Here is a 13,128-nt window from a genome sequence, read left to right as displayed (position 1 = left end):
CAGGACCACCCCACGCCTTCGCAGCTGTGTGCTCCAAGTGAAAGCCTGCTCTTTCAGAATGTCTTTTTTCTTCTACATTTTCCCAAGCAAAACTGAACAAAAGTGGAACGCTATCTACACAAAGCTTACTTTTCTCCTGCTGGGCAAGAATACATGGAAAAAACCAAGCAGCAAGGACCTTAATGGTGAAAAAACCTGAGTTAGCAAGATGCCTCTGTCTTTTAAGCAGATTCTTCTTCTTGCTAATCTTGATACGAAGTTAAAGAAAAGAAATTAAAACTCTACGGTATGTGGCAATTATCTATACCACCATCTCAGCAATTAGTCTGAGCTTTCTATTTTCTACTCAAATTATGTATTTTTTTAGGTACAAGAATTGTTACAAATCAGGCTATTGCCAAACTCAAATCTGAACAAGAATATTTGAAGAAGAAAGTGTATGTGAAGGAAGAGAAATGAAGAGGGTTGGATGTACACATGGGCTAAACTAGAGGGTGACTCTTTGCTCTATAGCAAACCCCTACCTCAGCCAAAGGTAGAAAATTCAGTGACATATCCCTTCTCAGTCCTATGTTAGTATACGTGCATAAAACAAGATGCCTCTGAGTATGAATTTCAGTTCTATCCTATCATTGCTACTCTTAAAGTACATTTGCATGAAAAAGAAAAACCCGGAGTACCCAGGGAACATATCGGTTCTCCTCCTTCCTTGGGGTGGACAGGTGAGGCCTGAGGGGCCCAGGGGCCCAGGCCCAGGGTCTGGGGCTCTAAACAGTCCTGTCTTTGTGTAGCTGATGAATTACCATCATTTTCTCTCTATGCCTCAACCTGGAAAAGGTTGGCGGCTCTGCCCTGGAGTCCCCTGCTGGGGGGCGGCGGGTGGCACCCCTACTCACCCAGTGAAGGGAGCCCATGCACAGCTTGGCAGCAAGGAGAGGAATGGTGGCGTCGTCGGGCTTCAGACGGATACACTCTTTCAGCACCTTCACAGCACGAGCAGACTTGGCAAGAGGAGATTATTTCTGTGAAACTCAAAATTTTTGACAGCACCAAATACTACAGCTTTTCCAGAGGGGCTTTGGGTTAGGATGCCCTCTCAATGGGGTTTTCCAACTTGGAGCCCAAACAGGCAGGGGCCTGGGGCCATGATAACCAGAGTGTGGGGCTTCTGGGTGGCAGGGGAATTAGCTGAGGTTAAAAACAAGCAGGAATGCTCCTCTGGCATCACTTCAGTTTTGTTCCCTGCTTGTGTAGCTATTGCAAAAATGAAAAAATACAGACAGTGAAAGTTTATGCTATTACAGAAAATAAAATATGCAATTTAAAGCACATCATACTAAATTTCTGAATTTACTTAGGTCAAATAATCTTGTATCTCAGACTTCATTCACTAAGTGACAAATTCACTAAATAGCCAAATTAATAAGAAAAGGAATAGCTACTACCTTTACTGAGTGTGTACATAGTGAGGGGTGCTATTCTAAACACCTTATCTCATTTCCCTGGGAAGAATTCTATGAAGTCGGTACTATTATTGCTCCATTTTACTGAAGAGGAAACTGAGATACTAAGTGACTTGCCCTGTGTCACTCAGCTGTGAGGTTGGCACCAACCTTCAATCCCTAGCCCACACTTTTGACCAATAGCCATGTACACGTTGCTAAAGAGAACCAAAAAATGTCCCCTTCTGGGAACAGGTTTACACTCTCAAATGAGTGAAAGGGTCAGTGTGAAGAACTAGCTCTACTTTAAGCCATGTCCATTTTACACAAAGAAGTCACAAGGGCTCAAAAAAGGCAAATATTTCAGAATTTTTCTTCTCAGTGATAGGCCCATCTTGGCCCCCAAATAATTTGATTTGATTGTTCATTAAGAAAGGACCACAGGACAGTTTCAATGACATAATACCTGTCAACAAGGTATTATATCATTCCATGAGATTCAATGACATTAACCGTCAACATAAACAATCGCACATCACAAAGAGCGACTCACTTTTCCAGCAGCCATCAGTGACAGAGCAAACTGGTACCAGAGGTGGAACTCCTCAAAGGCAAACTTCATGGCTCTTTCTAAGCACTGGTTTGGAAAGAAAAACAATGCAGACATCTGAGAATTGCTGGTGTCACAACTGGACAAGTGTGAGTTTGTGTCTATACACACTAAGAGAAGTCCTACAAAATCTGCTTCCCTTGAATGCTTAAAACATAATCCTCCGCTGAACAGCTCCTCAGGAGCTGCACCATGCACCATGTCAGAGGCCAGGATGATCCCTGGTCTCAAGTAGCTTTGTATCTAGTACAGGGAAGGAGGTAAATACACAAACAACACAAATACAAGGCCAAAGCTGACTAGTGTCCCCAGGGTGGGAAACAGAAAGTACCGGGGGAAGTAATTGCAGGAACGAGGAATGGCATCCAGGAAGAAGGGTCATTCCTTCCCCAGCCCAGCCCCACTATGAGAGAGGAAACATCAAAGGCAGAAACCATGACTTCTTTGTCTGCCCAGTGCTGGTACAGTGCCTGCCCATGGTGTAATCTACAAACAGACTCCCCTCTCAGTCAGCAAGGACCCCTGGTCCCTGCACAGAGAGTGACACAACCATGTCTGAGCTTCGGGAAGATCACAGGGCCTGGGGTGAGTTGTAATACCACAATGGAGGCAGGCCAGCAGCCAGGTGGACAGAATGGTCCAGAGGCTTCAGAACCAAGAAATGTGTGTGAGTTAGAATCAGCAAGGACGGGTCACCCACGGAGGGAGGCTGGTGAGGCACAGGGACTGAAGGAGTTCCCCACAGTCTCTGGCCTGCATACTCAGAAGCAAACCCATGGCACAGAAGGCCTGTGTGTGTCTGTATGTGTGTGTGTGTGTTTGAGAGAGTGAAGGAGAGATGGAGAGACTTTTTTAGAATAAAGCGTAAATGGGGAAGAAAGTGGTTATTAAGGAGTTTGGTTGGAAGACAGTGAGTTTGAGGTATCATGTGGTGGTTTACTAGAGACAATTAGAGATAATCTGGGACCTCATGAAAAAGATCACCTCTTTTTTCTTTCTCTTTTCTTTTCTTTTTTTTTTTTGAAACAGAGCTAGAGTGGCTAGAGTGCCGTGGCATCAGCCTAGCTCACTGCAACCTCAAACTCTTGGGTTCAAGCGATCCTCCTGCCTCAGCCTCCCAAGTAGCTGGGACTACAGGCACGTGCCAGCACACCTGGCTAATTTTTTCTATTTTTAGTAGAGACAGGGTCTCGCTTTTGCTCAGGCTGGTCTAGAACTCCTGACCTCAAGCAATCCTCCCGCCTTGACCTCCCAGAGTGCCAGGATTACAAGTGTGAGCCACGCGCCTGGCCAGATCACCTCTTTTTTCAAATGAGAAGTTACTGTGAGTTTTGTGAGAAGTTACTGGAACAGATCAGCTCACCCCAGAAGAATATTCCAAGAGAGGGCAACAGGGCCAGAACCTTGGGGAACATCTCCATTCAAGGGGAAGGGAGAGAAAAAGGACCCGGAAATGAAAGTGAAAGGGGAATCTCGGGTGAGAGGGGGCGCAGCAGAGTGCCAATGCACAGAGGGGGCCTCGGGGTGCAGTCGGGTCCTGGGTGTGTGGTCGGATGACCAAGCCCTGTGCGTGTGGTTTTGGGGTATATTGGAGGATGTAGGGCATGGGGGCCCGATGAGCAAAGGAAAGACAGAGATGAGCCATGAAGGAAAACTGTGTGGAGCAAAGGCCTGGGCTAGCGGAGGCTACTCGTCTATGTACTTATTTTTCCATGGAGGCAACCTGAGCCTTCTCTGACATGAGAGGAACGAGAGGCAGAGTGAAGAAACTGAGGAGATAAATTAGGTCCCAGAAGACCAGGGAGAGCCAGGTCCCTGAAACAAAGGGGTCCTTGCCTGAGGGCCCTCTCTTTTGGAGGCAGGTCCCCCCACATTGAGAGGAGACCCCCGGGGCTGTCCTGCCCAGCCAGTCTTCTCTGTAAAGAGGGCTGAGGTGGGTGCTGGGAGGAACAGAAAACAATAGGGAGGTGGAGGGGGGAGAGGAGAAAAGGAATAGCACTAAGAGTTTTAAAAAAGAACAGAAAAGGTTTAAAGAACAAAAACCTCATCCTGAGGGGGACAGAAGGCTCACGGACGTGCAGAGGCGCCGACAGCACTGTGCTGCCCTGTTTCCCTTGTGACGCTCGGTGGCCAGCCCCGGAGCAGAGGAGACTGCGGATGGATTCTCGGGGTTAATGGATGGGGGGGGGCAGGGAGCTGACAGACGAGGAGCACAGAGCAGGTGACAAACTGCAGGTCATGATAAAGGTAAAGTGAGGTGGTGGGAGAGGAGAGAAAAGAATTCCAGAATTTTAAATAATATTTACAGAGAAAGTCACAGTAAATACACTAATTGGCTTACCGTGAAAACCTACCCTAACAAAAATACATTATATTAAAAAGCAAAGTAATAAGCAGCTAATGAGCATCTACTATATATGCTCAGTGATGGTATAGGATGGGCACCCGAAGATCTCGAGCAAGGAGAACACTGGCAACATGCTCAGCTGAAAACGCATGTGGACATGTGACTCATTCTGGGGAGCGAGATGTCGCAGAAGCTGCTGGGTGAGGTCTCCAGGAGCGCCCTGTACGAGGAGGGCATCTCCGCCAGCACACATTCGCCTGCAGCTCTGCCCCTTCAAAGCTGGAGGTGACGTGTGTGAGGACACATGCCATCCACTAGCATGACTGAGCAGAAAGAGAAGGTGCTTGTCCCTGATGCCATGAGGTGCTGCAGCTGCTGCATGGCCTGGGACTGCTGCCTCTTGCCAGATGTTTTGTGGTGAGGGACAAAATAAACTCATATTTGGTTACGCCGCTGCATCTCGGTTCTGTTAATTACATCTGGACACACTCTCACTGGTACAGATACTGAGTGGCACAGCTGGGCTCTGAACCCGACCCCAGAGCACTCAAAACCGCGCTGCCTTGCAGATAAATAGGCGGCTGTCACTGGCCTTAAGGAGCACAGGGGGGAAACGGAAGCGCCTTGCTGAGAAGATCAAGAGGGCAAGACGGGCACTGGGGTGACCTAGCCAGGTGTGGGGGGCATGGGCTGGGAGCAAGTCAGGGACAGGTGTGACAGGGAGGACACCAAGCAATGAAAGGATAGCGGTACTTAGAAACTGACTTCGAGGACGGGGTGAGGGATGATGGAGGGGGAAGAAACGAGACTGATCATCACAGTGGCTGAACTTAGGCAAAGGAGCTGCTACATGGAGAGAAGAGGGTAGATGTGGATCAAAATCGAGGTTTGTTCTAACAGCCCTACTCAACTAATTCATTGCAATATAACCACTAAGTACTTAAATATATACACAGAAACATTTAAATGTTTAAATGCTTTTTCTTCCCCCTTTTGCTAAGAAGAATGATAAATATCAACTGTTTTCCTGATAAACAAAAGGAGCTCAGCAGCTGAAATAGTCTGTTCAGAATCAAAAAGCTAGATGCTATAAATAAGTGTACATACTTATTTTCTTTTGTGCCAAAGGCTAACATACTCATTGTACTCTGTGAAAAACATTTATTGAAAGCCTAATTGGTACAGAGCTTCATTCCAGGTGCTGCAGCAGGGAGGGCGGCCCAGCCCTCAGAAAGAGCAGACTCACAGAATCCTGGGGCTGGGAGGGAACTTGGGAGCATCTAGTTGAAGCCCCCAAAGGCGAGGACACTTGTCATTTTGGCGACCTATTACTTCAAAACTCTTCTGATTTTTTGGGGGGAGACAGGACACTCCCAAGAAGGGAAGCGAGAGGAGTGTGTCACATGAACTAGGCCCCGGCAGTCAGATGCTCCTTCCAGGGCTTTGAATCTGCCAGCAGTGAGGTTGGGGTGGGGCCCTTGCACCTTGTTCCCAGTGGCCAGGCCTGGGGGGCCACAGTAGCAGTAGGCTCAGTGGAGGGCCTAGGAGCGAACTGTGGCCTCCCAAACTGGGGTAGGGGGCTTGATTTCTGCTCAAGTCTATTCTGCAGCCTCCTGTGGATCCCGCGAGCTAAACAGTACGGGTGGATAAACTCCTTTTCTGCTTCAGTTAGCAAGTCGGGTGTGTCACCTACAACCAAGGCCCTGAAGGGTAAACCTAATCAAACGCTTCAGGCTCCTCTTGTGCCAACCCTACCTTCCAGCCCCCAGCAAGCTGTTGTACAGCTTCTGCCTGAGAATCTCTCAGAACGGAGAATTCAGAGAACCTAGGCACCCCCACAGATGGGTGTGTGAATTTGGGCAAGCCAATTAGCTGCTCTAAACCTAGCTTCCTCAGTATAAAATGGGAAATATGATAGTAATTAACGCAGCGCATAATCAGGGAGATTAAATTTGTTAATATATATAATAGTACCACCGATACAGGCTAATAAGTGCTAAATAATTGTTAACCATTATTCCTTTTTAAAAATTTTAGTATTCTTATATTAAGAAAGAAAATATAACAAATTGTATAATATCTATCACTTTACCCAAGTTCAGTATATGCACACTAAAATTTACCATGCATTATCTCAGAAATGAATGTCCACTTTACAAAATGTTTCCTCATTTTAAAAAAAAGGATTCAATCTGAGACCCTTGAAACTAGGTCACAACTTTATGGAAATGGACTAGAATATATGTTTATTACTTATTTCTTAAACAAGTTTTTTGGTGACATGTACTATGCAGCCAGGCACAATTTTGACTGCTTTACAAGTACTGCCTCATTTGGTCCTAACAACCCTACAAGGTACAGGCAGGTACTATCATCGCCATCCACCTAGAGGCCAGGAAACTGAAGCAGCAAGTGACTACACAGGGTCTCAGTTGGCGGCAAAGTCCAGTGTGAATTGAGCAGTCTGGTTCCAGAGTCTGAGTCTTAACCACAATATTGCCTCTGAGACTTTAATGACAGACATGCCACTCACACAACTTACCAGGCCCACTCATGCTGCATACGCAAAGAACAGCTAAATAAAAGCCCCCCTCAAAAGGCCACATGTCCCCTGCCCTATTTCAGAGACTCAATAATGCTTTTGACTGCTAATGGGTGCCCTGCATCCATGGCCTCTTTGGGACCCCCAAGGCTACCAAGGACTGAGATCTTTTCAGCTGGCAGAACTGCCAAGAAGCCTTACTGACCCCATGAGCCACCAGCACCGCGGCAGCCAGTGATGCCACATCCCCAGCCGCTCCCAAAGGTCCCAGTCTGACGAAGATCACATGGGTGATGCGCGGCCTCACATGCAGCAACTTTCACAGGCCCTTCCTAGCCTGGACTTCTTTCTCATAATGATAACAACCCACATCCCACAAGAAGCCACGGGGGTGTCTTATATAAAATGAGTTAGAAAATCCAGGTCAACAATTACAAATTAGCCCTTCACCCCAATTCAGAGGAGTGTGAGCTCTGGCGTCACAGCCCATGCCTCTGCCTTCCTGCGGGCTCTCGGCGTCTTATGATACGCAGCAACGGCACGCCGGCTCTGAAACGGTGCCCAGACAGCTTCAGATGCTCCCAAATTCTTGATGCCAAGCATGCCGCCTGAATATATACCACGTCCTCCCTTACATTTCTGTAAACATGAAGATTATATAAACCCCAGAGCAGCTTAGGCCAATGATACCCCAATCACAAAAGGCGACTCCCTCCCAAAGAATGCATCTACGATAAAAATGAACTTGGGTTGTCACTGGGGGCATTTGCTACCCACAACACTTGCCCCTGAGATAAGGTATTTGTGTACCCCAATTCTGTTTGCCTATCCCTTTTAAGGACCCCCCAATCATATATGTACGTGATAGAGTAAAAATTTCCAGTTTCAATGTTGTGGGGAGGTGGGGAACAGAATACATGCTCATAAAATAAAATAAAAGCATTCACATTTTAATAACAGTTCCAGTGAAAAAGTACTTTTTCGTCCAGTGAAAATGGACTTTTCAGAAGACGGTAGGTGTTTTGTGCATGGGGGGACATATAAGAGGCTGCATTGATCACCCAGGCAGAGGGTGAGGATGGAGAGAGCAGTCATGCGGTGAAGGCTCTGGCTCTGGGGCCAGACAGCCCGGGCTTAATCTGAGCTCCTCACTCCCCAGTCATAGGCCTGCAGTGGGGGTTAAATGAAGAAATAAGTGTTACAGCTCTTTTGGAATTTGTCTAGTAGGTTTTCCAGTTTCCACCGGAAGACTCCCATGGGAAAAAAAAGAAATACATGTAAAATGCTCACAGAGTGTCCAGCACAGAGTGAATGCCACAGATGTGCCAGCTGTTGATATTGCTTTTATGAAACAAAGTAGTGCCAGGTCTTTCGGAGTTCTGAAGGGGGGACGGAGAGGGGAATGAGAACTCTGGGGTCAGGGTAGGCGTGCCAGTGGACAGACAGCAGGTAAGAGTGAGTAGGGGCCTTTGAGTGGAAAGAGGCTTCTGGCCCTTTTCACTTCTGCTGTCCGGCACAGAGATGGCAGTATGGGCCCAGGAGGAGGGGCTGTGGGGGCCAATCTAGAGCTGCAGATCCCTGAGTCACCCACACAAAACAGCAGGTGACATCTCCAAATCACCTCCCTCACAAGAAAGGAAGACGGATTTGGCGACAATATTATTTCTACCAGGAAAGATAGGTCCATTCACTGTAACCACGTGACTGCCACCTCTCTAAATCCCAGATAACATTCCTTTAATACCAGGAATATTTGGTAGAACAATAATTAGACTCTAAATGGCATCATAATCATTTGAGTGGTAGTCAAAATGTCACTTGCAAAAATGTTTCCTTCTGGTAGCAAGAACTTAACGCCTTTCCAGTCTCTTATTTTGGCTTTTCATAAATCAGCCATCTTTGAGGGGGCTCCAGGAATGAGAAGCTCTTCTGGCATAAGAAAGGGATTTAGCAATTACCTTCCTAGTACGCGAAGCTCAATTACACAAACTGGGTGCGTGGCAGTGACAGCTGTACCAATACCACAAGCACGGAGAAGCCAAAGTCTATTTTTGGAATTCAAGAGTGAGATTCAGCATCCAAAACCATGGGGGAAGGGGCAGAAATAAAATAATCATGTACCTCTCACATTTAGCCTGAAGGCTACATCTAAAATTCATCACTATTAAAAGAGAACAAATACCATAGTGAACTGTCTTCATTATTCACCTTTGTGGACAGATAGGTTGGCCATATCCTAAAAGTTCTCATAATAGATCCTTCGATTGATTAGGAAGATTTTCTTTCCTACATCATATATATGCTTAACAAGCCAGTTAATAACATAATTGCTTGCAGTTTTGTAACAGTGGGGTATTTTTAATCTTAACATGGTATATGAATAATATTTCATTTCCTTAACTTTTAGCAATGAAAACTAAGCTATTTAGACATTTTAAGCCACTATCTAAGAACCACAGAATGATGTAATCACAGAGCTAGTTGAGGCCCTCGATATCACCTGGTCCCATACTTACTTTATGGATGTGGAAACCAAGACCCAGAAGGGCCACACACAGTGGCAGACCTGGAATTAGAACCCAGGTCCCATGATGCTCAGTGCAGAGCTCTTATTCCTAAATTAACTAAAAATAAAAGTACAAATTAAAGCAGAGCTTGAGAGGTCTACTCTACAGGAGTCTGGGTACAGAAAAAGCTTCTAAAAAGCAGACCCATGGAGCTCTCAGCTACAAAGAAAAGTCCCTCTTCCCCCAACCCTGAGTTTTGAGAAACTTTAGACATCAAAGCTTGCTCAAGTTTTCTCCCCTTATATTGGAAATAAAACAGAGCAAATTGCATCATGCCCTACCCCTTCCCATTTCTCATTTTGCTTTAAAACAGCAATACTGCTTCAAGCAGAGAAGTATCAAATTTTTATTGCTTTGGCAAATGCTTAAATTAAAGGATATCATTGCCTCTGGTCACGGTGGGAGGAGTAGAGAGTGGGTTGTTTTTCAAAGGTCGCAGACTTTATTACAGAACTTGAACACCGGATGCTGTTCTCTCAACTATATGAAGCAAGGAGACCAAGCTTGCACAGTGAGTAAATGGTCTCCAGGGTCCTACTCAAAGATTACTCCATGTGCTGCTTTGCTGATGTAGCTGTTCTTTGTTATCCTTGCAAAATGTATTAAATTCAAGAACTGGGAATTCCATTCCTCTGCCTCAATTGCTTCTCCCCTTTTGGTCTTTGTTTTCAGTGTCCCTCCCCTGGCTGTGCCACCAGGTTTTAACCCTCCAACCGTGGCTAAGGCGTCACCATGCAAGGACAAAGGGAAGAAGTAAGGAGGTAAGAGTGATGGCAGCCCATGGGCATGACATGTACAAAATAGGTGCACAAAAAATGCTTGGATGCAGGTGTAAATGCGAGTCGAGAGTTAGGATCCATTCTTCTGGATACCCTTTAAAGAAGGCCACAAACCAAGAAGCATCATGAAGAGTGCAGTAAATTGCAAAGAAAGGACTAAAGCAGGGGTTGCTAAGCTATGGCCTGAGAGCCCAATCTGACCTGTTGCCTATTTTCATAGAGCCCTAAAGCTAAAAATCATTTTTATAGCTGAATATCTGCCATCAATTTGGTGATAGGAAATACTAACTTTGAACCCAAATTAAGCAAAATGTTATCCCTCTTTCCCTGCAAACAATCCCATTCTTCTTCAATGGATCTGTATTATAAAAAGTTGTACTCACTTTTTATATTTTGGATTTCATCAATACAAGTTTTGTATTAAGGCCTCTTGGCCTTTGAAGCTCAAAACATTTAGTATCTGGCCCTTTATAGAAAAAGTTTGCAAACCCCTAAAGGATTTGGGGGCACTTTATGCTGGAAAAAGAAGACAGCATGACATCTGTCTTCAGAACTTTGATGGGCTGTCATTGAGGCAGGACTGGACTTGCCCTATTGCTCCAAAGAGATAGAATAAGTAGACGACACAAGGAGATAAATTTTAGGTCAATTCTTTCTAATAACCAAAGAGGAATGGGATGGTATACATTACATACAAAGACCTGTGCTGGCTACTTCATACATATTATCTTTCTGAGCTTCATAACAATCCCTGAGGTAGAAGCCCAGAGTGGCTAAGTATCTTTCATAAAGTCCCACAGCTAGGAAAGGGCAGAGCCAGGAATTGAACCCAGATCTGCCTGACTCCAAGGCTGAGTTTTTTCACTACACAGTGGATACTTCCCTACATAAGGATCAAGGATCATCTGCCAGGGTTATTACAGAGGGGATTTTTACATTAGAAAGCAGATTACTAATATCACCAATAATAATAGTTAACATGTACTTTGCCTACTCTATCTATCTATGGAGACCAGGTCTCACTATGTTGTCCTGGCTGGTCTTGAATTCCTGAGTTCAAGCGATCCTCCTGCCTCAACCTCCTAAGTAGCTGGGATTACAGGTGCACTCCCTGCTTCCAGCTATGCTCTCTCTTTAATTCTCACAATAATCCTTGGAGCTAGGTCCTACGTTACCTGTGTTTTCCACATAAGGGGACAGATTTAGAGAGGTAAAGGAATCTGCTCAAGTTCATACTCAGCATATAAAGTGGCAGAACTGAGGTTCAAACTCAGATCTGATGTTAAAACACAAGGCATTGTTGAGATGGCAATGTTATCCAAAGCAATCTACAAATTCAGTGTAATCCCTATCTAAATCCTAATAATTTTTTTTTTTTTTTTTTGCAGAAATGGAAAAGCCAATCCTCAAATTCATATGGAATTGCAAGGGACCCTGAATAGCCAAAATAATCTTTAAAAAGAACAAAGTTGGGGGACTCATACTTCTCAATTTCAAAGTTTACCACTAAGCCACAAAAATCAAAACAATATGATATTGCATAGGACAAATATACAGACAAATGGAATAGAATCAGGATCCCAGGAAAAATTCCACACATCTCGGACCAACTGATTTTTGACAAAAGTGCCAAATCCATTCAATAAGAGAAAGAATAGTCTCTTTGACAAATCATGCTGGGACAATTGGATTTTCACATACAAAAGAATGAAGTTGGACCCCTACCTCACACCATACACAAAAATTAACTCAAAATTAGTTATAACAGCCCAAATATAAGAGCAAAAACTATAAAACTCTCAGAGGAAAACAGAAGGGTTAATCTTTGTGGCCTTGAATTTGGTGATGGATTCTTAGATATGACACCAAGAACATGAGCAACAAAAGAAAAAATAGATACATCGAACTTAAAACCATTAATAAAAAATTCTGCACATCCAAGAACATTATCAAGAGAGTGAATAGACAACCTACAGAATGAGAGAAAATATTTGCAAATCATATTTCTTTTTTTTTTTTTTTGAGACAGAGTCTCACTCTGTTGCCCTGGCTAGAGTGCCGTGGCGTCAGCCTTGCTCACAGCAACCTCAAACTCCTGGGCTCAAGTGATCCTTCTGCCTCAGCCTCTCGAGTAGCTGGGACTACAGGCATGCGCCACCCTGCCCGGCTAATTTTTTTCTATATATATTTTTAGTTGTCCACCTAATTTCTTTCTATTTTTAGTAGAGACAGGGTCTCATTCTTGCTCAGGCTGGTCTCGAACTCCTGAGCTCAAACGATCCACCTGCCTCGGCCTCCCAGAGTGCTAGGATTACAGGCGTGAGCCACCACGCCCGGCCCGCAAATCATATTTCTAACCAGAGTTTATTTATTATCTACAATAAAGAACAATTGTAACTCAACAACAAAAGGACAAAAAAAGTTTCTTAAATGAGCAAAGGGCTTGAATAGTCATTTCAGCAAAGATACACAAATGGCCAATAAGCACATGAAAAGATGCTCAACATCCTTAGTCATTAGTGAAAGGAAAATTAATACCACAATGAGATACCATTTCACACCTACTAGGATGCCTATAATCCAAAACAAAAACAAAAAAACAAAAAACAAATAAATGAGTGTTGGTGAGGAAGTGGGGAAATTGAAACCCCCGTGTATTGCTAGTGGGAATGTAAAACAGTGCAGCCCCTGGGAAAAACAGTCTGGCAGCTCCTTCTCAAAAAGTTAAACATGGAATTGCTATATGACCTAGCAAATCCACTCATAGGTACATACCCAAAAGAACTGAAAAGAGGAACTGGGATGCCAATGTCCATTGCAGCATTATTCACAACGGCTAAA

At 44.6% G+C, this 13,128-nt stretch overlaps 1 protein-coding gene and 1 non-coding gene across 4 annotated transcripts in view; one reads left to right on the top strand and one right to left on the bottom strand.

The window, feature by feature from the left end:
• TTC7B (tetratricopeptide repeat domain 7B) overlaps positions 1-13,128 on the bottom strand; it is a 240,934-nt gene that overhangs the window by 102,296 nt on the left and 125,510 nt on the right. For all 3 annotated transcript variants that reach the window (XM_045562019.1, XM_045562029.1, XM_045562038.1), the window contains 2 exons: positions 1,996-2,079; positions 897-1,001 (listed from right to left, as the gene is read on the bottom strand). In XM_045562019.1, coding sequence (XP_045417975.1) covers positions 897-1,001; positions 1,996-2,079 — 189 coding nt within the window. The remainder of the gene's footprint in view (positions 1-896; positions 1,002-1,995; positions 2,080-13,128) is intronic.
• LOC123631263 lies at positions 8,135-8,196 on the top strand. Its single transcript, XR_006733106.1, has one exon. It is a non-coding gene; the product is annotated as a U7 small nuclear RNA (small nuclear RNA).

The sequence above is a fragment of the Lemur catta genome, chromosome 1 (assembly GCF_020740605.2).
Source record: "Lemur catta isolate mLemCat1 chromosome 1, mLemCat1.pri, whole genome shotgun sequence".
In the NCBI taxonomy this organism is placed as follows: Eukaryota; Metazoa; Chordata; class Mammalia; order Primates; family Lemuridae; genus Lemur; species Lemur catta.
The sequence above is the reverse complement of the archived record's forward strand: the minus strand, read 5'-3'. Positions and strand labels throughout refer to the sequence as shown.